The sequence below is a fragment of the Micromesistius poutassou genome (assembly GCF_964030765.1).
Source record: "Micromesistius poutassou genome assembly, chromosome: 8".
Taxonomy (NCBI): domain Eukaryota; kingdom Metazoa; phylum Chordata; class Actinopteri; order Gadiformes; family Gadidae; genus Micromesistius; species Micromesistius poutassou.
Genome location: NC_140278.1, coordinates 7,380,942 through 7,404,733, shown reverse-complemented (window position 1 = coordinate 7,404,733; position 23,792 = coordinate 7,380,942). Strand labels below are relative to the sequence as shown.

Below are 23,792 nucleotides of genomic sequence, written 5' to 3'. Positions count from 1 at the left end.
GTGGTTCCTCCTCTTTGCTCAGAGGTCAAAGGTTATGCTCAGTGTACCAGATGCTGCATAATTATGCCGTGGTCATGACATGATTACAAACTCTAAGTATATTCATGTTTTCCTTTCTGTTGTTTAGTCAGAGTTTCTGTCCAAAGGGTTGATGTGTGCACATTGGCCGTGTCTTATCATGGTCATCAGTGGGACGTAAAGACTTTTTCTTTTTATAAAATATCAGTGATTAGTATAACAGCAGGAATATAAAGGAATCATATTTTGGATTGTATAATTAGCACATGCACACACACACACACACACACACACACACACACACACACACACACACACACACACACACACACACACACACACACACACACACAGCTGACCAGACAGGATGGCCTTGAATTACAAAAGATAAAATGGAGTAAATCACATAAAGATGTAGCATAGAAACATAAAGTTTCAATATACAGAGGAAGGGAGGGGTGGTGGTTGGGAAATATAGGATTTATTACGGCAATAAAGGAATGCTCTTTTCCTTTGAAGTGCTTGTAGTGCAGTGCTTGTAAAACACTTGTAAAACACACAAAGGAATGGTACATTCCTTTTGTGTGTGTGTGTGTGTGTGTGTGTGTGTGTGTGTGTGTGTGTGTGTGTGTGTGTGTGTGTGTGTGTTTGTGTGTCTGTATGCATGTGCTTTGCTGAGTGTACCGGGGTAGGAGTCCAAGGTAATAATGTTTAATAAGTTTACCAGACTTCATGTGACAATATACATGCATTTTCCCAAATAACATTACTAGTAACATTGATACATGTTAGGTAGATGTTATGACTCTGGATAATGTCTGTGTTATTTATTGTTATTATCACATTGAAATCTGACATAATTTGTTTGATTATGTATTCATCGGTCTGATCGATATGTCGTTATACTGTACTACATCCACACGCCAGGACAAGTGGTGGCGCTATGCCGCATTTTCTTTGAGCAAAAAGAAGAAGAAGAAGAAGATGTTTGGCTAGCTGGTTCGCTAAAGCTAGCCTTCTACTCCTAGTGTTCGTTGTTCTTATTAATATTATTAATGCATTCCTTGAGCAAGACCTATTCATGCCTGATATATATTCCTTATTAAATACAGCCACAGTTGATTCCGCTTAGCTAGTAGGCTAGCTAGCGCTGTCCATGCCTGCCGCTGTTTATTCAAACTGGTTCAATGGCTATCAGAGCATGGGTAAGTTATTGTTATTTAGAATGGGGGTTTGGGTACATTATTGTTAATTATTGCTATGCTTTGGAGTTGTTTCTTAGTTTGATCTTCCAAGTTGTTATTTTGTTTAAGGTTAAGCGCTCTAAAACTCGTCGCATTAGCAAATCCCCTCTATTATATTGATATGTATCTGATGGCTTTTGTCAACACATTTAAAAGATATAACTTCGTGTGTGTGTGTGTGTGTGAGAGAGAGAGAGAGAGAGAGAGAGAGAGAGAGAGAGAGAGAGAGAGAGTTCGCGCGTACTAATAAATCTTACTGGCTCTGTTTTTAACAGAATCCGAGAAAACATGTCCTGGATGCAGTAGACACATGTCCTGTTGTGTCCAAAGTGTTGAAAAAGGATGGAATGCCATGTGTCTCCGCCGGCTGTGACGACGGAGACCTTAGTGAAGATGACTCTGGTATAGGCAACGAAAGAATACCTGGAATGCCCTGTTTATCATTAACATAATTAGGATAACGGAATGAAAGGTCGATAATAATGCATTAATAAAGTTTTTGACTAGACTGGATTTAGGCTGGACACCGGTAAGTGTCTAGATTATGACTGTGTGTGTGTAATCTTGGACTAGATTTGGACTCCAGTTCACGACACCTGGTATGTTTTCTGTGTCCAGTTGCGCTGAGTCTGCCTCTGAGCTGTTGTGATGACAGCGACTGCAGCGACCATGAATTCATCCAATTGGATATCGACCTGGAGAGGAAATCCAAACGGCATAACCTGACATCCTGCAATGTCCGCGCCATTCTCCATGTGAGTATTCTTGTACTAGGGTTAGAAAACAGCAGTTACTTACAAATATATAAAAACATTTAAATTGGTTCAATCAGCCATACCAATATTGTCCTTAAAGTTGAAGGTATTAGGGTGAGGATCTTGGGGTAAACGTTTTGGGGTGTTCACTCTAGGGGTATGGGTGTTATGATAAGGGCAGTAGGGGGGCTCTGTGTTAGGGTGTTATTATAGGGAATTATGATAAAGTTATTCGTGTGTCTCTGTGTTAGGGTATTATGATAAGGGTATCAGGGTGTTTAGTTAGGTGAGTGTTTTAATTAGAAGAGCTGACATGTTTTCTGTACAGGAGGTTGTGACCAATGAACATGTCGTAGCCATGATGAAGGCTGCCATTCAGGAAACCCAGGACCTCCCCCTGTTTGTGAGTCAACTCTTTATTCATCTGATAATGCATCTTCTATGAGATCATGCCTTAATGCATAATCATGACCTAATTCCTCCCCTGCTCTACATGTAATGACTTGATATACTCAGGATATGGAATCCTGAGTATTTTCAATCAAATGTGGTTAAATTACTTAATTCTAGAAGTAATTTAATCATGATGATGAAATTTCTGGTCTTTCTGACAGGAACCTAAGATGACCCGTTCTCGTCTAAAACTTGTGGTGGCACAAGGAGAGGTAAGAAGTCACACGATCCATGCTTTACGTTATGTATTATTCTGTACTTGCTGTGCATTATATATCATACATGATGTATTATACAGTACATTATACAATACACAGTATTGTACCATACATTTAACCTACCTTTCTCATTTTCTCTTTCTCTCTCTCAGTCAGCCCCAAACTGGAAGAGTTCACCAGGAAAGAAAGACAAGGTGTGTTCTCTATAAGATCTCTTGGTTAAAATGATTGACAAAAGGATCTCATAACAAAACATAACCATAACAGCTGGGGGCTAAGGGTGGTATGATGGCAGTTCAAAGAAGAGCTGGTAGGGGAGGAAGCCACGTCACAGACGGTGGCTAAATTCACTGCACACACACACACACACACACACACACACACACACACACACACACACACACACACACACACACACACACACACACACACACACACACACACTCTCGCATGACATGCACATGGAAACACACACAGTCCTCCCGATGGGACAGAGCAGCAGAGAAGTGCTGTATCTGCTTGGGTTGGGAGGAACAGTAGATGATCCCTCTACGATTGTTCTTTTTTAACAAAGCACCAACAAGGAAGATTTAGCTCAGAGGGAACAACAGGATCTAAAAACACAACAAAACCATAACATATCGCATATCAGAGGGATGTATCCACTACACCTACCAAAATATATTGTCTGGAAAATTCTAAAAAGTTAATCAATATACATCTCAAATTCAGGATAGACTCTATCTTGGATTTTAGGGGTGTGGTCTGAATACGCACTTTTGTGAAGTTTATGCTTCCTCATTGTCTGAAGCACTGCAATACATTACTGGTGCTGTAATGTGAGTGGCCTGGCTTGGCCACATGAAATAACAGTATTTGGTCAACCGCCTGGCTTCATACCCAGGGGGGAGAATAGACACCACTGATTCAATCTATGTGTAGTAATATAAGGAAATGTATAGATCAAAATTAAATGAAATTGCGATGGACTGAATGTATACCTTGATAAATCTTAATAACATAATCAAAATTGATCACAGACAAAAACTGTAGAGGTCAGAGTTCACCTTTTAGACATCAACTGTAGAAGTCAGTTTGAATCTCAAAAGTCTGGTTAGGGCAGGTCAGCCATGATGTAATATGTCCCGGTCTTCAGCCCCCTCAGTTTGTTGACATCATCCTTGAAGATGAGGAGGATTCTTCAGATGAGGAGTATTGTCCTGATGAAGACGAGGAAGAGGAGGAGACTGCTGAGGAGGTCTGCTGCTTTAAAACACAACACATCTTTTAATAATGTGTTGCCGTCGTTCAGACTTCTAATGTGCATATTTGTGTTAGACTTTTCTGAGTGATGCAGACAGCATGGGGTCTTCACCCCGAGTGAGTCGAACTCCACGGCAGCAGGAAAACACCCAGAGGGCCGCTAGCCAATCACAGGTAGGCTTCTAGGGACAGGTAGCTACAATGTCATTGTTATTTTGTGAGAACAAGGTAGAGAGATTTTTAATAAGTAATGTTATGACTATGAAGCCAGAGCTACATCAGAAGAGCGTGTGAAGCCCACTGACTTGGAATGGTTTGTCTATGATGCAGAAACTGTGAATGAATGACTGCTTGGTCCGAACTATTATAGCATAGTAAAGTTGTAGCAAGTGGGTAACTCACCTGACCTGAGTGGTTCATAGGGGTCATCTTGGTATTGTAAGACCATATAACTCATGTGTAACGATCTTCAGGATCTCCTTTTATGAGATTGTTTTCTGTGGTAAAAAGGATGTGCTGTGAGTCCCAACGCCACGTTATTGGTTTGAAAAGAATGTAGAAATTCCTGCTATTTGTACATAAACTTATATTCATAAACTTAATTCTTTTTTTTTTTATGTATGAAGCCCCTTTACCAGACATTTAGCTTTAGAAAACTTTGGGTTAGGGTCTGTAACTAGTAAGGTATTACAAGTGTCTCTTTGTAACTAGTACTAATGCATTCCAGGTGTCCAGGTGTTCGAAACACCTACGGCTGTATGCGGGCCCCTGCGGTTCTCCGCTCCACCTCCCGGACTGTTCCTTTCTGGAGCGGCTGGATGCTGTTGAAGAGGAGCTGGCGTTGAATACTTCCTGCCATTCTTACCAAGTATGTACTGTAGCATTCTGAGTGCTGAGGATGTCCAGTCGTGTGATATCTACTCCTAAGCGTGTCCGTGCCTTGCAGTCTCTGAATGAAGATGTGGAGGAAGGTGACGGTGGTGAAGGAGATGGCGGCGGTGGTGGTGGTGGGGGCGGTGGTGATGATGATGCCATCGGGCTCGTGGCGTTCCGCACACGCTCCAAGCGGCCCCTGCGAGACGTCCCTTTAGGTCAGCTGGAAGCAGAGCTACTGGCTCCGGACATCACTCCTGACATGTACACCCCTGGCCCGCCGCTCTACAAGGAGGACCGACATTGGAGCCACTGGCTCCAAGGCCTGATGGCCTCCGACAATGAAGGTTGGCGTTCTTAAGGCGTGAGATGGAAGTTAGGGCTGAGGTGTTAGGGGGTTGGAGCCGGGGGTGGTATGATGGCAGTTCAAAGGAGCGCTGGTAGGGGAGGAAGCACCGTCACAGACCGTGGCTAAATTCAATGTCCCGCAGGCGCTACGGTAGTGCTCACACACACTCACATGACATGTACATGGAAACACACACACATTCCTCCTGATGGGGCAGAGCAGCAGAGAAGTGCTGTATCTGCTTGGGTTGGAAGGAACAGTAGACGATCCCTCTACTTTTCTTCTTCTTTAACAAAGCACCAACAAAGAAGATTTAGCTCAGAGGGAACATCTTGAAACACCATTATATTATTCTGCAGACCTCACCATGCTCTGCCAGAGTCTTATGTGGAAATGAGTGCACTTCTCTGTATTGTTTCCTCCTAGTTTTGAGGTGCCACTAGCCCACATCCTAACAGTGCGCTTCTCTGTATTGTTTCCTCCTGTTGTTTGTTGGGGGGCTGGTGGTGGTATGATGGCAGCATGATATGAATAGCTTTGAACTTAGCGGTAGCATGGTTTGAATAGCTCCTAGCTTAGCAGTAGCATGGATTGCATCAATAACTTCTAGTTTATTGGTACTATGATATATATATATAGCTTCTAGCTTAGCGGTAGCATGGTATGAATAGCTTATAGCTTAGCGGTAGCCTTATATAATATTTTCTAGGTGAGCTGTATCATTGTGTGAATATGCTCAGTGTGAATTCATTCACTGTGTGCTCCTCCTCTTCCTCTCAGAAGAGGCAGACGATGAAGATGACCCAGAGTACAACTTCTTGGAGGACTTGCGTGAGCCGGACCAGGAGGATTACCGGACGGACCGAGCTGTTCGAATCACCAGTACGCTACAATACTTCTACTCCCTCCATAATACTCATACTACCACAACCTCAACAGGGCTAATACTACCTCATTATCACTACTAGAAAAACCTCCTATAATATTATTATACAATACTTATACTCCCTCCATAATACTCATACTACTACTACCTCAATATGACTAATACTACCTCATTATTACTACTAGAAGTATCTCTAAAATACTACGATATAAAGAGTAATGAAGGTTTTTAAACTGGGCTCAAGAGACTTGAAGTGGTCCGGTGAAGCATGGTGAGTGTGTTGACACATCGATCTTCTTTCCAGAAAAGGAGGTGAATGAGCTTCTGGAGGAGCTGTTTGACACGGTGAGACTTTTAACTTAGCCAACCTCTTAACTAGGCCAACCTCTATACTAAAACCAGTATACAAGGCTGTAAACCAATAGAAACCCCTTGATAAGGCTGTCTGTAAACCAATGGAAACCCCTTGATGAGGCTGTCTGTAAACCAATGGAAACCCCTTGATAAGGATGTATGTAAACCAATATAAATCCTTCTACAAGGCTGTATGTAAACCAATATAAACCCTTTTAATGTGCTGTATATCAACTAATCACGGCTCTGCTCCCTCAGTTCAAAGAAGAGCTGGTAGTGGAGGAAGCCCCGTCGCAGACTGTGGCTAAATTCAATGTCCCGCAGGCGCTACGGTAGTGCACACACACACACACACACACACACACACGGAAACACACACACATGGAAACACACACTCTCACATGACATGCACATGGAAACAGTCCTCCTGATGGGACAGAGCAGCAGAGAAGTGCTGTATCTGCTTGGGTTGGGAGGAACAGTAGACGATCCCTCTACTTTTCTTCTTCTTTAACAAAGCACCAACAAAGAAGATTTAGCTCAGAGGGAACATCCTGAAACACCATTATATTACTCTGCAGATCTCACCGTGCTGTGCCAGAGTCTTATGTGGAAATGTTAAGAGTGCACTACTCTGTATTGTTTTCCCCTAGTTTTGAGGCGCCACTAGCCCACATGCTAACAGAGTGCCGACGGGCTGTGAGAGAGCAGTTTGACGCCCAGCAGCAGCGCAGGGCGGTGCAGATCACGTCTAGCCGGAACTGCCCTGGAACCCCTCCAGTGGGCCGTTGCCCTGGTACCCCCAACATGGCCCGTAACCCTGTTACCCCCACCGTGGGCCCCTACACTGGGGCCCCCACCGTGGGCCCCTATACTGGGACCCCCACCGCCCCCCCACTGCTGTTGCTGCAACCTCAACTCCGCCCCGCCCGCTTCTTAAACCACATCCAGAAATGTCATCTGCAGCAGCAGATCCAGCAGGTGAGTTTCTTCTCCTTGTTAGGTGTCGTTGGACATGCGCTGCCATTGATTATCATGGCAGCGTTTCCTAGTCGAATGCAAACGCTGACTGAATGCTCCACTGCCACACTCAATGGCTCCAGAGAGGCTGTAACACATTTGGTCTTGACGAGTCACAGCACAGTAATGCTGGACTCCAGTGTGAGATGGTGCTGTTTTCTGTTTTGCACATCAGCATGTGCAGCTGCTGACTCAAGTCCACCTCCTGAGCAGATGTGTTGAAGCTCTACATAATGAGACCTCCATCACTAAAACATACCTGGTAAGTAACCATAACGACACCTGGTCATTATCCAAAACAACACCAACAACAGGTCAGCAACTGTAACGACACCAAACCACTTGGTCACTAACCATGACAACACCTGGTCAGCAACCATGACAACACCAAACCACTTGGTCAGTAACCATGACAACACCTGGTCAGCAACCATGACAACACCAAACCACTTGGTCAGTAACCATGACAACACCTGGTCAGCAACCATGACAACACCAAACCACTTGGTCAGTAACCATGACAACACCTGGTCAGCAACCATGACAACAGCAAACCACTTGGTCAGTAATCATGACAACACCTGGTCGTCAACCATAACACCATCCCACTTGATCAGTAACCATGACAACACTTGGTCAGTAACCATGACAAAACCTGGTCAGCAACCATCACAACGCCAAACCACTTGGTCAGTAACCATGACATCACCTAGTCTGCAACCATAATGACACCAAACCACTTGGTCAGTAACCATGACAACACCTGGATCCCCACTCCAACAGCGTGTCGTTCATCGTGATGTGCTCCCGCAGGAGGAGCTGCAGCAGTTCTCCAGCCGCGCTGAGGCGACGGGCCGCAGGAGCAGCTTCAGAGCCTCAAACCTGGAGGAGGCACTCCTTCTCCTCCAGGAGGTGGAGGAGAAGGAGCAGACTCCCGTTAGCCCTCGGCCGTCAGCTCATGCAGCCGGACGCTGGCTCCCTGAAATGAGCTCCAGCATCAACAGTGAGTCAGAGACCTACTGGGTTAACCCTAACCCTGCTTGGTTAATCCTAGTCTCAGTCCTACTAGGATAACCCTAGTCTCAATCCTCCTAGTTAACCTTATTCTCAATCCTACTTGGTTAACCTTAGTATCAGTCTTACTAGGTTAACCCCAGTCCCAATAGTTTAACCTTAGTCTCAATCCTACTAGGTTAACTCCAGTCTCGGTTATGGTGAGAGTTAAGACTTAGAAGTTGTTTGGGAGTTTTATCCGACAGCTATGAGTAAATTGGTGCCTAAATAACAACCAATCATCCAAGGTGTGTGTGTGTGTGTGTGTGTGTGTGTCTGTGTGTGTGTGTGTGTAGGTCACGTGTATCCCTACATCCCAGCAGACATGGCCTGGCTGATGGCTACCAGGAGGCTGTTCATCTACCCGGAGCTGCTCCCCATCTGCAGCCTAGACCCCCAGCTCCACTCCCCCAGGACCAGGACTCTGTACACCCCTGCTGAGGACTGGTAAACACCATGCACACGGGTGTACTGTAGATGTACTCTACATAGAGGAACCTGTCCTATCCACAAGTTTCCACCGCCCTGTGACCGTACTTTGAGCGAATTGTGGGCTTAAGTACCGGTTACTAATGGCGCATTTCCACCGCAGGGTGCGGGTCGGTTCAGTCTGCAAAGGTGCGGCACAGTTTCCACCGCCAAAAGTGGGTGTGACACGGACTGAGCCATATTGAGCCGTTCTCGTCTCGCAGTACTACTCCGTTGGGGTACTGAGAGCCTGAAAGGGTCCCGGAAAGTTCGAGCTACACACGCTGTCCGTTGATTGGTAGACAGAATTGTCCCTTCCGTGCGACAGGGGAATAATAACAAACAAACACAGTACCTGCGAGGTATTTCTGGACAACGGCGAAAGCTTTGTTTATGGAAGAAAATGTTGCGCAAAAGTTTGCCGTCCTTCTTGGACGTCCTACATTGTTGCTCTTTGTTCATTGTGCGCATTCTTCTTTTTCCTTGGATTTATTAGCAGGCTACACTGTGTCGGGCTGCTATGAGGTCACGATGCTTATGTAGCTGCCATGGCTATCGCCGTCCGGCTTAAACCCCAACCTACCATAAGGGTACTGGCGGCGGTGGAAACGCGACACGTAACCGAGCTGGGCTATACCGCACCCTCACTACTGAGCTGAGGCGTGCTGGGTCCGAAGTGTACCCTGCAGTGGAAATGCGCCATAAGAGATCGATGTAAATAATCGCCGTCTGTCATTCATTCATTCATTCAGATTTTAACCAATTTAGTTTTGTCCGGTTGTAAGCACATCCTCGAACGGAGCACGTTGTTCGCGAGCTTTATAAAGCCATAATTGTAATCGGCGACAGAGCGACTATATACAGTGATGTGATTAGCCTGCCAGCTGATCAGCTGAAAACACAGCCGAGGCGTGTGGGCGGCCAGAAGTGTGGCCCACATTTCCCCAGTAACCACCCCAGGAAACTTGTGGATAGTTGTGGGTTAACATGTCTAATGTTGATGCAAACAGCTTGATAGCCCTGGGTCTGAGGAACTTCTTCGGGACGTTGGACCTTCACCAGATGCTCAGCTCCTACCTGGTGCTGAAGAAACCCTGGAAGCTCCGCAGGAGGGTCTGGGAGATGAGTGGCTCTAAGGCCCCGGCCAACAACCCCATCAAGGTCTGTTATTCTCACACACGACATTTAACCTTCAATGTGAAGTATGGGTGATAATAAGTATTGGCGAATATACACATGTAGATAGATTATTATTTTTAATCTATTACAGATTCTCCGCTCGTTTGGATTGACAAGAAAGGAAAAAGGTTTCGTGTAAATAAAAAATGATTCACAAGGCCCCTTGGCTGACAAAGCCTCTAAGCAGTTGCCAACCTATGCCTTTATGGTATGACCGCCTATCGGGACGGGCTCAATCATACACACATTGAATTGAATTAATTAGATTAATTAGAAATAACACACAGATGGGTTATTCCCATGCAAATACATGAAGGCTTTATCATTGATGGTGGTTGAGACCATGCGGGCCCTAACCCTGACCTTGAGGAGTGTTCAGACCCCGTTGACTCCGGTGTGTTCCTGTCAGGTGTTCCGTGAGAGCAGCATGCTCCCGGCCATGCCCTTGGCCTGCAGCACGGCGGGGCCCGGAGAGGAGCGCCCCCCGGTGCACAGGGAGACCTCCTGCATGCCCGAGTGGCTCAAGGTAATCCTCCGCTGTTGACTTGGGTCATGAGCCCTGGAGCTAAGGAAGTGAATCGCCACAGAACTACCTTTTTGCGATCACGATGTGAAATGATGCAATGTGTGATGTTGATCTTATGTCTCGACGAGAGAGCGGAGAGAGGTTTATTTTGCTTTAGCGTCCGCCCCTTAGTTAGTGATTTGGTTCTATCTGTGGTGAAAGTCAACCCTAGCACTTTAACTAATAAACTAACCCTTTTGAATAGCCGCTGATTTAAACAAATCTGATCATTTTTAAATAGTGACTAGTGTGCCTTCTATCTGGGAGATTGTTGAGCGTTTAATTTCAGTGATCGCTTCTCAGCTGTATATGGGGGGTAACACATATGGTGTTAATTGTCTCCTTCACAGAAGAGTCAGCCAGTCATCCAGAAAGCCATGTTGAGCTCCGGCCAGGCTTCCTGCCCCTCCTGGCTGCCAAGAGACACCCAGCTGAGGCTGCATCCGTCCCGCCCCCCACCAGTGACCAAGCAGCACCCTAACTCTCCCCCCCACCACCTCAAACCCAAAAGACCCTTTTCTTTGGCTCGCAGTTCTCGCCTGCCCCCCCTCATCATGGCAAACCGCCAATCAGTCTGCCAGCAGCCAAGCTCGTCTGCTTCAACACCCTCCGTACCGGACATAAGACCCAGTACTCCAGTCCAACAGGACACAACCCCCTCTCTACAGCCTGTAAGACCCAGGACTCCAGTCCAACAGGACACAACCCCCTCTCTACAGCCTGTAAGACCCAGGACTCCAGTCCAACAGGACACAACCCCCTCTCTACAGCCTGTAAGACCCAGGACTCCAGTCCAACAGGACACATCCACCTCTGTACCGGCCGTAATACCCAGTACTGTAGTCCAACAGGACACATCCACCTCTGTACCTCATACTGCGTCTCATACTGTCCATCAAGGAGGTGGTCTCCTCCCTATCCAGTCCACACTGCACTGTTCCTCAACATCCACAGGCTGTGGAGGAGGAGGAGGAGGAGACGAGGTGCATGTTGAAGGAGCAGGGAAAGAACACGGAGTGGGAGATGAGGAACATGGAGGTGGTGGAGGAGGAGAGGAGGCTTATGAAGGAGGGGGAGAGGAGGAAGATGGCGGTGGCGGAGGGGGAGAAGAAGAGGGGCATGCAGGAGGGGAAGAGGAGGGGCATGAAGGAGCAGGTGACGGGGGGGATGAAGGAGCAGGTGACGGGGGGGATGAAGGAGGAGGAGAGGAGGGACATGGAGGAGGAGAGGAAACAGGAGGAGGTGATGATGGGCAGAGTGGAGGAGAGAGAGATGAGGGTGGAGATAAAGATGGAGAGGAAGATGGACAGGGGAGGGGAGAGGAGGAAGATGACTTTGATGATCTGACCCAGGATGAAGATGAGGAAGAGGAGATGTCTTCAGAAGAGTCCATTCTCTCAGTCCCAGAGCTGCAGGTAAAGCAAGTGAATTCCAAAGTTACTGTAACTAGCTTAGGCTACTTTACCTGATGTGGTTATCCCCTGAGCCACTCTGTATAGCTCAGACGATGCACGGTGGGTGTAACCGCTGACGTGGCGGGAGTGGGCTGTACGGTATGGACTAAAATTTATATCACGGTATGATTTGAGGCATAGACGGTACGGTGTTATATCACGGTATGTTAATTTTATATTCTATTTCGATATAAATGCTTCTGAAGGTAAAATACTGGTTAGGCAGCTATTGAATATAGAAGAAGTATTTTAAGAACATTTATTGAGCAAAACTGCAATAGAAAAAAATGCTAAATCTTTTCTTTTTTTTAAGTTACTTCCAGTATGGATAGTATGGATTTCTTTCTCCACTTGGTCGCGGACCTTGCCGTATAGTTTTGGCATCTCAATTTGGCTGAAGTGTGTGCGGGCAGGTAACGCATACCTGGGAACGAGTGTTTTGACCATCTCTTTAAAGCCCTTTCTATCGACATTTTGAAAGGGAACCACGTCCTTACACAGGTAAACAGTGACGGCGTTTGTTATCTCGTTCCACCACTGGCTTTTTTGTCGTAAGGACTGGCTTTGGAAAATGCCTGCGGAAGCGATGTCTGAGATGCGGAGACAGCTTCACGCTACCAGCGTCTGTCTCGTACAATGAATGAGAGCTCGTGAATGGAATATTGCGCAGGCTGCGTGCCTGCGTGCTTGCGCAATAGCATACTGCCTGAAAAGGCACTATCGCTGTCAAATCGGTCCCTGGGAAAAGTAACGTTGCGCCGAATTGAAAAAGGAACTACGTTTTGTTACCATATTTTCCGTAGTTTCGCGTAACTTTACTTTTCACATGAAAAAGAAGTTACGTTACTGTATTTACGTTACTTACGGTCACACCGGTCTCACAGTATGGTCAAAATCCATACCGTAGCGCAAATTCACACCGGTGTACTTTCTATACCGTTTATACCGTACACCCCTGAGCCCTCAGCATGATGGTGTGCCGCTCTGTTCCTCCTCCAGGAGACCATGAAGCAGCTGACCTGGCTGGCCTCAGAGAGGAGGCTGGGGGGGGAGGACTCTGAGGAGGACCACTCCCCCGGCTCCCAGAACTCCCAGGAGGAGATCTCTGAAGAGGAGGAGGAGGGGCTGGCTAAAGGGGAGGAGGAGGCGGGAGAACACCGGTGCTCTGAGGCAGCAGGAGGCGGCGCTCCGGGTGGAGAGAGACTTCCCAGAGGAACGGGAAAGACGCTGGGGAGAGGGAGAGGTCAGGCAGGGGTTTATTCCATCTATATATATTTTAGTCTCGAGCCAAGGGTCTTTCTTTCATCAGCCTGTTGTTGGACATGTTAGCCTAGCAATATAGTTCCGGTCAATCATCTCAGATCTCATCTCTAATCTTAGGTCTCATCTCAGATCACATCTCTAATCTCAGATCTCCTCTCAGGTCGAATCCGTCCCCCGACCCGCCGTCGCCCGGAGCGACACAGCAAGGATTCCTCCAAACTCCTGCTGTTGTACGACCACCACATCCTAGACAATGACCCACAGAGAGAGAGCAAAGACACAGCCTTCGCCCAGGCCTACCTGACCAGGGTAGGAACCTACCAGAACACATGCCTACCTGTAGGAACCCACCAGAACACATGCCTACCTGTAGGAACCCACCAGAACACAGGCCTACTTGTAGGAACCCACCAGAACACAGGCCTACCTGTAGGAACCCACCAGAACACAGGCCTACCTGTAGGAACCAATCTGGGGTCTATTTGAGTAGGTTAGGAACCAATCAGAACAATTACTACAAACTATTACTTTAAAATAGCTAATGGTTTGTTAGCCTGCTATATGCTGTGATTTAGTCTGATATGTACCGGTTATATGGGTACCTTTTAGTAGTGCCTGGTTTCGGTACACAACCCTAATATTTAGTAATTATCATCCTCTCTTCTCTCTCCTCCTCCTCCCTTCTTATTTCTTCTCCTCTCCTTCTCTCTCCTCCTCCTCCCTTCTTCTATCTCCTCGCTCTCCTGCTCCTCCCCTTCCCTCTCCTCTCTCCTCCTCTAGGTACGTGAAGCTCTGGGAGGGTCTCCAAAGAGGATGGAGGACTTCCTGTCTCTGCTCTATGAGTTTGAGGAGGCCGGGGAGGAGCAGGGCTCCATGGTTCATCTGTACCGCAGTTTGCGCTGTGTCCTACAGGACAACACGGAGCTGCTCCGGGACTTCGCTGCCTTCCTGCAGCCCGAGCAGGCTCTGGAATGTGGCCTGGTGAGGGATCGACCTGTTCAGCCGACATTCTTTATTTGACTGTGGTATTGCATGCTACTGTAATATGATGTTAACCTATATGAGCGCACTGCTGACTTTCTGGCTCTCCTCTTCTTCTTATCCCTTCTCTCTGCAGTTTGAGGAGCAGCAGGCCTTCCAGAGAAGTCGTCGTTTCCTGAGGCAGTTGGAGATCAGTTTTGGGGAAAACCCGTCTCATTACCAGAAGATCATCAAGGCTCTGCAGGGAGGAGATGACCTTAGCCAAGCCAGTATCCACGAGGTACCTAACCCTAACGCAAGCACAAACCTCAGCCAGTATCCACGAGGTAGCTTAAGTCCTAAACATTAACCAAAGCCATTGCTGTATTGTAACTTTATTACAGCTGAAAGTTCAGATGGTCAGCCTTTTGATCTATTATTCTTGTGTGGTATTGTTGCGTTGTATTGTGTTGTTGTATAGTATTGTGTTTTTCTGTATTCTAAGTGTCTATGTATGTTTATTACAGCTGAAAGCTCAGATGGCCAGCCTCTTGAAGGGACACACCCACCTGCAAGGTGAATTCTGGGTGTTTTTTGATGAGCTCCGCCCACCCCTGGCTCGTCCAGGACAGTTCGAAGATGCTCATTGGCCAGAGGAAGGTGGAGGTACCTTTGATGGTGTTGATGCGATTGGTGCAGGATCTGGGGGCGGGGCTAACGATGGCTTTGAAGAAGTCACTCTTCCTGAACTCGAGGATGAGGAAGATGGACAGAAGATTCCTCCAATGGCTGTCCAGCGTCGCAGGAGGAAGATGGTTTCCTGCAGTAGCTACAATAAAGTTAGTGAAAACCTTTTGGTCTTTAATTGCAAAAAATTACCCAACTACTATGGGGCTTATGTGCTCTATAGTGAACTATAGAGCACCATGTAGTTCAGTTGTAGTGGCTCTGTAGTAAGGAATATAACTGTCTTGTAGTTAAAGGTACAATGTGTAACAGATTGAATGTATTAAATCATCAAATGGCCTTGATATGTCATCAAGGAGGAGATGCCTTGATTGCTCAGCGAGGAGCTTGGATGAATTGTGTCATGTGCCATGCAGGTGTAGGCAACTCAACACTGATGTTGTTCTCACAGAGCCTTTCACTCACTGGTGGCTCTGACATTTCTTACAAATTATACTCAAATCCGGTGCTCTAATATTCTTTGTCGTTATGTGTGATTACATTCTCACTGTAACAAACTATATCATTTACTCTATCAATCCATGACCGGGGATTTAGGTTACATAGCAGTAAATACGGGAGAGTTAGTAGCAGGTGTAATGCCCATTTGGTTCTGGTCTTCATAGGTTCATAGGAGGGTTCACACATGGAAACTACTTTTTTTTTTTTCTTTTCTAGACCTCAGACGGAGTCTCTAAAACAATCTCTAAGAACCTGGAGCCACTCTTCCCTGCTGGAGACAAGGATGGAGGAGACAAGGAGGGAGGAGTCGAAGGTGGAGAAAAGGGTCCAGAAAAGGAGGGGGGAGACAAGGGTTCAGAAAAGGAGGGTGGAGACGAGGGTCCAGAAAAGGAAGGTGGAGACAAGGATGGAGGAGACGACGACAACGAGGAGGAGGGGGGAGACGAGAGAGCAGGAGACAAGGAGGGGAGAGATGAAGAGGGGGGAGATGATGAGGGGGCAGACGAGGGGGCAGGAGAAAAAGAGGGAGGAGAGGAGGAGGGTGGAGACAAAGAGGGTGGAGTCGAGGAGGAGGCAGAGAAAGAGGGAGGAGAAAAGGAAGGAGCAGAAGTTGCTGTCGACTGTGGAGCCAGCAGCTCTCTGCCAGGTTTGTTTCTTTTTCTAAAATAAGGGAATTTTCCCAGCTATTGTTTGTTCACTTTGGACCAACTCATGAACATGTATGAATCTGTTAGATTGCTTATTTCAGAACAATATTTTAACGTGAGTCTTGGAGACCAAAAAAATATAAGGAATGCTATATGACTTCGTGCCTCATTCAGAATGGATCAGCTTGCTTAACTTTTGATAACCAGCAGAATAATAACAATGGTTACTCTCGTTAATAATTAACTAAACTAATCTCACTTTAAAGATAATCCATTACCATGATTTCCCTTCCAATGGAAAGAGATAATGATGTTACCTTTGACAGGGCCCATTGCGGCATCATGGAACTACATTAAGGTCGGCTCTGCTGCCTTGGCTGACGAAGAGGAAGAGGAGATGGAAGAGGGAGGGAATAAGCACAGTGATGGAGAACGCAGCCGCACTGACGACTCCTCTCACGCCAGGCCAAGCCCCTCACCTGACACTGCCGTCGGGGCAAAAAACATGTCCCTCACGGCGAGTGGGGAGAAGGTGATCCTGTGGACCAGGTGAAACCTTCTTCTCTTCAGCTGTTTGTAATGTTCACGTCCTCCTCAGCCCCTCACAGACGGGTGATGCTCACCGACCGACTTGTGTTTCAGGGAGGCCGACAGAGTCCTTCTGACCACCTGTCAGCAGGAGGGGGCCAATCCCAACACATTCCAAGCTATTTCTACTCTGCTCGGCAACAAGACTCCGAACCAGGTGATTGGCTGTTCCGTTAAATATCATCTCATTTATTTTCAGTAAACAATCTGTGGGAAGGCGATCTAGGGTTAGCTCTAGGTATCACAAGGGTGAGCCCTAGGTTTGTCAAGGGTTATTTCTAGCAAACCCAGGGTTAGCTCTAGGTTAGCCCTAGGTTTGTCCAGGGTTAGCTCCAACTAGCGCTAGGAATATAGCGCGTTGATTATAAGTAAATATCCTGTTTTTATTGAGTCAACAGTCTGAATTTCTTTTCAGGTATCAAGGAGATTTCGGGATTTGATGAAACTGTTTCGTACCGCTGCCCGTCAAGCCGATTCAGAGGAGGAAGTCCCTCCCTCTGAGATGGCTGCAGCCAATGAGGAAGAGGGACAGGAATGACTCTAGGAATAAGTGATGTATATATTGTAGCTTGTTTTTACTGTGTATAAAACATGTACAAGTATCATTTTACTGTATATAAATCAAACTGCTGATGATTTTGTACATACGAAGAAGGTGATGCGATCATGTCTTCATTTTGTAAAATGTTTTTACATTAAACGAAAACACTATTTATAAATGTTTGGACAGTTTAATCAGGTTTGTAAACTGCAGACAGATCCAACATCAGGTGGGGAGGGATCATCAAGGTTTTAGCCAGTCACTGCTACCACAGTTAGCAGAGTAAAAAGGCCATGAAGGCCTAAAGAAGAATGGAGAACCCAGACAGATTTCAGTCCTCAGATGAACAAGATTTACCTGCTGTTTTTTGGTCAATTAGACATGGGCAATGACGTGTTCTTTCACTTTTTTTTTTTATAGATTTCCAATTTGATTATACAAAAAAATACTAGCAACGATATACAAATAGGCACATAGTGGAAACGGTAAAAAAAAATCTGCCCAGAAGTTCCTATGCAAAAAAAGAATGATTTCCTCAAACATAACTCAGTGTCTTTTACACTATCTAAAAACGAATAACAGTTAAACAAAAAAAAAAATGCCCAGGAATTGTCACAGTAAACAAATTACCTTGTCCCCTTTAAAATATTCTCTACAGAATCTCTACCACTACCAGTTTGCGTCTCGATGTTGTGCCTGTAAAAGGTTTTGTCCTTTGTAATGTACATAGGTCCCAATAGGTAGATCTCACCAGGTTCGGTGGAACCCTATCCCCAGAACCTCTGTTTGGTCGGTGGTGGGTCGTGCTGGGTCTCCACCTCTTGGGCGAAGAGGGACCCTGCAGCCTCCATGGTAAAGATGAAGTAGATGTTTGCCACGAGCATGGTGAGGCTGGGCAGGAAGGACAGACCAAAGCCAAACCCCCGAATACTGCTGCCAAGGGAGGCCGCCAACCAGTACACCAACCTAGGGGAGGAACAAGTAGTATTCACTAAGTACTATTTATCCTATTGCAGGCATGCAAACTAGTCACCTTTCGGCGAAATACGCCGTTTTTTAACAAAATTGGCCACTTGTGTGATTCGTGGAGATCCATTGAGAAAACATTGGGGGTGGGGGGGGGGGGGTCTACAGTCTGACGAAAACGAGACGATAACTAAATTAAAAAAAAAACTACTAAGAAATCTTTTGACACTTTCGTTAACGAATAAAAACGAGACGAAAATGTAAGCGGGACGATTTGGGAAGCGATCCAATCAGAACTAAGCTCTTTATGTGGGGAAGTACTGAACGCACCCCTAAGGCCCTATGTGTGCACGTGCCTGTGTGCGCGTATGTTTGAGTGAGAGATGGGAGTGAATGAGAGACAGAAAAATCTGACCCCCTCCATTCTACCTCACAGGTACAGAAAGCCTCCGACAAGGATGGGCCACTGAGTGCAAATAAAGCTAGTGCATCCCAGAACAACAACAGACCAAGGAGGACATGAAAAAATAAACTCTGCAAAAAAAAAATATATATATATATTTAAAAAAAATTTACATAAAAAAATGTATATAATTTTTTTTATAAAAAAAATTAGTGAGAAATTTAGTTTAAAAAATAAGGATTTTTTTAATTTTGTAAATTTTTGTAATTTTTTTATAATAAATTTTTTTTATAATTCTTTTTAAATAAAAAAATGTCATATATATTTTTAAATATATATATATTTTTAATATATATATATTTTTTAACTCCCCGGAGTATAACCCTGGAACCCCCTAGTGGGTCTGTGTTTTCCTTGGCTCACGCATCATTCTCACCCCAAACCAGTTTGCATGCCTGCTATTGATGGACCTGCATCTAACCTAGTAGAGGAACCAACAATGTACATGGAATCAAACGCCTAATCCTGACAGGGTTGATGCCTTGCTCTTACTAGTCGGAATCCAACTCCAAACAATGTTGATTCCCTGGAAGACCCATTCATCTGCCTTCTATTCTGGCTAGAGTTTACAGTCCCAGAGCCCTTCATCTATCTTGTATTCGGGCTAGAGCTCATCATACCAGAGCCTTTAATCTATCATGTATTCAGACTAGAGCTCATCATACCAGAGCCTTTACTCTATCTTGTATTCAGACTAGAGCTCATCATACCAGAGCCTTTACTCTATCTTGTATTCAGACTAGAGCTCATCATACCAGAGCCTTTACTCTATCTTGTATTCGGGCTAGAGCTCATCATACCAGAGCCTTTACTCTATCTTGTATTCAGACTAGAGCTCATCATACCAGAGCCTTTACTCTATCTTGTATTCGGGGCTACACCTTACCGTCCCAAAGCAAACACTATCGTCAGCAGTGGCACCAGCTTCAGCTGCTCCTGTGTGAGATACATCGCCATGACAACCAGCTGCACCATGTACAGCAAGAAGAGAGATGCTGAGTCGGCGAGGAAGCGGCGGTGGACCCTGACCAGTGCGCTCTCCTCACATCCTCCATCTTCTCTCACATCACCGGTCCTCAGGCGACTCGCTCCGAGGACCAGCCAACCTGGAGTAGGTCAACATGCTGGTTAGGTTTACCCATGTTTCTAACGTTAAACTGGTTTGCTCTTGATTGTAAAACGACATTAAACTGGTTTCTGGAGTACAGTAAACCGGATTCATACCTAGGATGATGGGTACTGTGGCGAAAATGGAGCAACGCAGTGTGAAGACCAGCCTCATGGGGGCGCTCTCCAGCAGGGGGGCGTCAAAGGGCAGGAACACGAAGCCCCCCCACACCAAGAAGGGGAACAGGAGGGCTGCCTTGAACAGTGACACGCCCGCCTTCAGAGCATCTCGGTTTCCACAGCAACAGCTACCTGGAAACCGCCAAGGTGAAGTTTAAATGTGGCTGTTCACACTTCATGGCCTCTAAATCCAGACCTTGTGAAAGTATATTGTTTCTTCATGACCCCATTCAGCAGAGACATTATAGAGTCCTTCAGTAGAGAGAGAGACCCTACATTAGAGAGTCCTTCAGTAGAGAGAGACGCTACATTAGAGAGTCCTTCAGTAGAGAGAGACCCTACATTAGAGAGTCCTTCAGTAGAGAGAGACCCTACATTAGAGAGTCCTTCAGTAGAGAGAGACGCTACATTAGAGAGTCCTTCAGTAGAGAGAGACCCTACATTAGAGTCCTTCAGTAGAGAGAGAGACCCTACATTAGAGAGTCCTTCAGTAGAGAGAGAGACCCTACATTAGAGAGTCCTTCAGTAGAGAGAGACCCTACATTAGAGAGCGAGGCCTAGAGACGGACCTCCATTACAGAGCGGGAGAGGCCCTTACATTTGGAGGGCTGCTGCTCAGGAAACCAGTCAGGGTAGTAGTCTTCAGCTGGGTGGACATGAGCTCCCAGGAAGGGGACTTTCTCCGTGTCTGTATCCCAGAAGTCTTTGCTGCCCATGGGTGTGGAGCGAAGCACAGTCACCTGGGGACTGAACAGCTGAGCTGCGTCCTCTCTCTCGTGCTCCTCAATCTTCCTCCCAAGCGCCAGTTCACTCTCAGTTTGACTTTGTGCTCCGTGAAGGGATGAGCTGTCTGGGCTCCGCCTCTTCATCATTTGAGCGTCTTTATCTGTCCACTGTAGGGTACTGGGCTCCAGTCTGGCAGAACTCACCATCTCCTCTTCCTCCATCGCGATCATTTATAGTTGTGGCGCCCTCTGGTGGCGGATCTTTAGCTCTGTATGGATGTCACTTCTGTTTTGATACACAATGTTCGATTACATTTCATATACGCTTTAATATGTGAGCGAATCTGGCTCCACAGAAAGAAATGCCCTGAAGTTGATAATAAGACAATGTAATATGTGACTACTTTACAGGTAAGTATTAATTGAGCTTGCAAGTTATTTATTTATTTATTTGGTGACCAAGCTTCGTATTTCCTGGATCTCTGACGCAATAAACAAAAAGTGGCAAAACCAACCCTACCAGGTAGGTTATTGTCATTATCAAGGGAATCTCTATATTTAGAAGTGACGGTTTACAAATAAAATGAAATCAACACTTCTCAACCGGCTACAGGAATATTACAGGAATTCGTCTGGAAAAGGCCACCACCTTTCAACTTAGGTTAGGTTGTGACGAATTTATCGCAACTATGTATTCAGCCAATTGCTAAAAGGCTCAAATATAGAAATGGTAAAACGCCCAACTTTCTTACTTGCTTCTTACGCTGTTGTTTAAGTGGTGACTTGGTCGTCGTCTGTTTCTCTGTTTAAAACTGTGTTTTGTTTCGGGCCGGCCTGCTGGTTTCAGTAGGTGTGTCTGGAGGTTTCAGGTGAAGCACCAGAGGTGATTCCTTAAAGGCCCAGCGCAGCAATTCAGATCCAGATTTTAGATTTATATTATCCACCACCATGTCTTTGACTTGACACAAATTAGTTTTTTCTATTAAATTCTACGTCGTTAAAATAAACCAAACATGCTATATATATATATATATATATATATATATATATATATATATATATATATATATATATATATATATATATATATATATACGTGTATATGTATATGTGTGTGTATATGTGTATATATATATATATATGTATGTATATGTATTATGTATATATATGTATTATGTATTATGTATGTATAAAATATACATACATACTGTACATCTCACATACACATGAGTGTATATATAAAGAGGGGATGGTGTAGAAATGACCTCATGGTTCCAATAAACCAGTTGAGTTGATTCAGGAATATACATACAAAACACATCTTCATCTCACTGACACTGGCGTCTTTGTGTTAATCTGTCAGCTGCAGTCAAGTGTCCTAGCTCTGCTCTTGTGTGTGTGTGTGTGTGTGTGTGTGTGTGTGTGTGTGTGTGTGTGTGTGTGTGTGTGTGTGTGTGTGTGTGTGTGTGTGTGTGTGTGTGTGTGTGTGTGAGACAGAGAGACAGTTAGTGCCAGTCAGTGCCAGGCTGACCCACTTCCAGAGAGACCTCCCCTAGAACTAGTCTCGGACTATCCTCCAGGACATCTAGGACCTGTCTCCAGAACCAGGTTATATAAGCTTATTATATGTTGGAATAAAAAGGTGTGTTTCGATTGGTTGCTTGGCTCATGCAAATAATATTTTACCATTTCAATGGTGGCCCCTAATGTTGTTTTTTTTATGATGCATTCACATGCTAGGAACCCAGTGCCCACCAGGTTCCCTGAATGCCTTGTAAACACTGAAGCCTGGTTGTGTAACCTGGATTTTTCCTTGAGCGAAACTTGGTTATGACACCTATGGTAACCTGATTCTTATCCGGTCCGATACTATTCCCATGCAACGTGTTACCAGGCAGTTTCTGGGGGGTGTACATGCACAAAACGGTCAAATAATGTCACCAGTGGAAATGCACACAAATACATATACCAGGGCATGTTTGGTGTTTGCCAACCCAAGCCCAGTATCTAAATCTTCTAACCTTAACACACTAACCCTAAAACCCATGACCTTTACTCTTTGTCCCCAACACCCTAACCCAGTACCCCAATCAACCTTCCCACTATACCATAACACTTGACACCCAGTACTCTAACTCTTAGGAAAGATACCGTTTTCAGGTACTACTTTTTATGTTATGAGATGTCACCGACACATACCTATCGTGATCTATAATAACCAAGATAATATAACCCTAACCCACCCAAACAAAAGTTTCCACTGAGGCGACAGACTCCAATGTCTTCAATCTACCAGCACAACCAAAGTAATATAAAGCCCAGTGTGTCAGATAGATACATATCTTTGGGGATGCTGTGCAGACTGCAGAACATCCTTGACAATAACTCTCATCCTGGATGAGAGGATGAGGATGAGAGTCCTGTGCCGCTCCTCACAGGAGCAACTTCAGCAGCCGATGCACCACAGGTCGGCACAGGGCATCCTTGGGGTGCCATCCTGTTGTGCATATGGATGTGGTGCTGAGATGGTCCCAGCCTCTGTTTCAACTCTGTTCTGCTCTGTTTGCTACATTCTCCTACATCTTCGCTTTTCTCCCTGGATTGCTAGGTCTTAAGGGATCTCTGTTACTGTTATTTTCAACTCTAGGACATCTGGGACACCATGAGTCTAACTTGCATTAACAGGGACATAATGTAAAATATCTAGGACGTAATCTGTAAACCTTTGATTCTGTACAACTGTCCTACATCTATGTGATACCCAACATATATCTTTGATATTTGGATGTTGTCTCATTGGACATTTTATATTTACCACCTACCACCTATATTTCAACCTATATTACACAAATGGCATTGTGTAATTTGGAATTGCACCCTACCGTTATAAATGTTTATAGTACTTTCTTTTATATATTTGCTCCTTTTCTTCTCTGTGTACTGCAAATGCTGCACAACAATTTAATTTACCTTATCTACCTATATTACCATCTACCTCCTCCACAGATCCCT

General features: G+C 45.4%; 2 protein-coding genes across 3 annotated transcripts; one reads left to right on the top strand and one right to left on the bottom strand.

Moving 5' to 3' along the window:
* The first annotated feature begins 1,074 nt into the window (after positions 1-1,074).
* LOC311352012 (GON-4-like protein) lies at positions 1,075-17,505 on the top strand. The gene is made up of 29 exons (XM_084472182.1): positions 1,075-1,223; positions 1,538-1,664; positions 1,881-2,017; positions 2,346-2,420; positions 2,632-2,682; positions 2,841-2,882; positions 3,845-3,946; positions 4,027-4,125; positions 4,679-4,819; positions 4,898-5,171; positions 5,954-6,055; positions 6,364-6,404; positions 6,672-6,745; positions 7,067-7,394; positions 7,609-7,695; positions 8,247-8,436; positions 8,783-8,933; positions 9,965-10,115; positions 10,543-10,659; positions 11,049-12,113; positions 13,152-13,395; positions 13,576-13,724; positions 14,196-14,396; positions 14,533-14,676; positions 14,903-15,214; positions 15,780-16,209; positions 16,537-16,759; positions 16,853-16,955; positions 17,214-17,505. Exons 1-29 carry the CDS (start codon positions 1,206-1,208, stop codon positions 17,334-17,336), a joined length of 5,301 nt encoding a protein of 1,766 aa, XP_084328308.1. The 5' UTR covers positions 1,075-1,205; the 3' UTR covers positions 17,337-17,505.
* Positions 17,506-17,528: 23 nt separating this feature from the next.
* tmem79b (transmembrane protein 79b) lies at positions 17,529-21,653 on the bottom strand. Of its 2 annotated transcripts, none has more exons than XM_084472193.1 (5): positions 21,544-21,647; positions 20,654-21,066; positions 19,993-20,187; positions 19,655-19,874; positions 17,529-18,305 (listed from the first exon to the last, which is right to left on the bottom strand). In XM_084472193.1, exons 2-5 carry the CDS (start codon positions 21,009-21,011, stop codon positions 18,107-18,109), a joined length of 972 nt encoding a protein of 323 aa, XP_084328319.1. In that variant the 5' UTR covers positions 21,012-21,066; positions 21,544-21,647; the 3' UTR covers positions 17,529-18,106. The 2 variants fall into 2 exon arrangements, with proteins under 2 accessions (XP_084328319.1, XP_084328318.1); XM_084472192.1 differs by having other exon boundaries at positions 17,530-18,305; positions 21,533-21,653.
* Between the last annotated feature and the right edge of the window lie 2,139 nt (positions 21,654-23,792).

Excerpts from the sequence above, each read along its gene's own strand:
- LOC311352012 (XM_084472182.1), top strand. Across the intron at positions 1,665-1,880 it reads CCTTAGTGAAGATGACTCTG|TTGCGCTGAGTCTGCCTCTG; the intron begins GTATAGGCAACG and ends TTCTGTGTCCAG. Across the intron at positions 7,395-7,608 it reads TGCAGCAGCAGATCCAGCAG|CATGTGCAGCTGCTGACTCA; the intron begins GTGAGTTTCTTC and ends TTTGCACATCAG.
- tmem79b (XM_084472192.1), bottom strand. The coding sequence starts at position 21,011 with ATGATCGCGATGGAGGAAGAGGAGATGGTGAGTTCTGCCAGACTGGAG. Across the intron at positions 20,188-20,653 it reads TGAGCAGCAGCCCTCCAAAT|GTAGCTGTTGCTGTGGAAAC; the intron begins GTAAGGGCCTCT and ends GGCGGTTTCCAG. Across the intron at positions 19,875-19,992 it reads CACAGTACCCATCATCCTAG|GTTGGCTGGTCCTCGGAGCG; the intron begins GTATGAATCCGG and ends GACCTACTCCAG.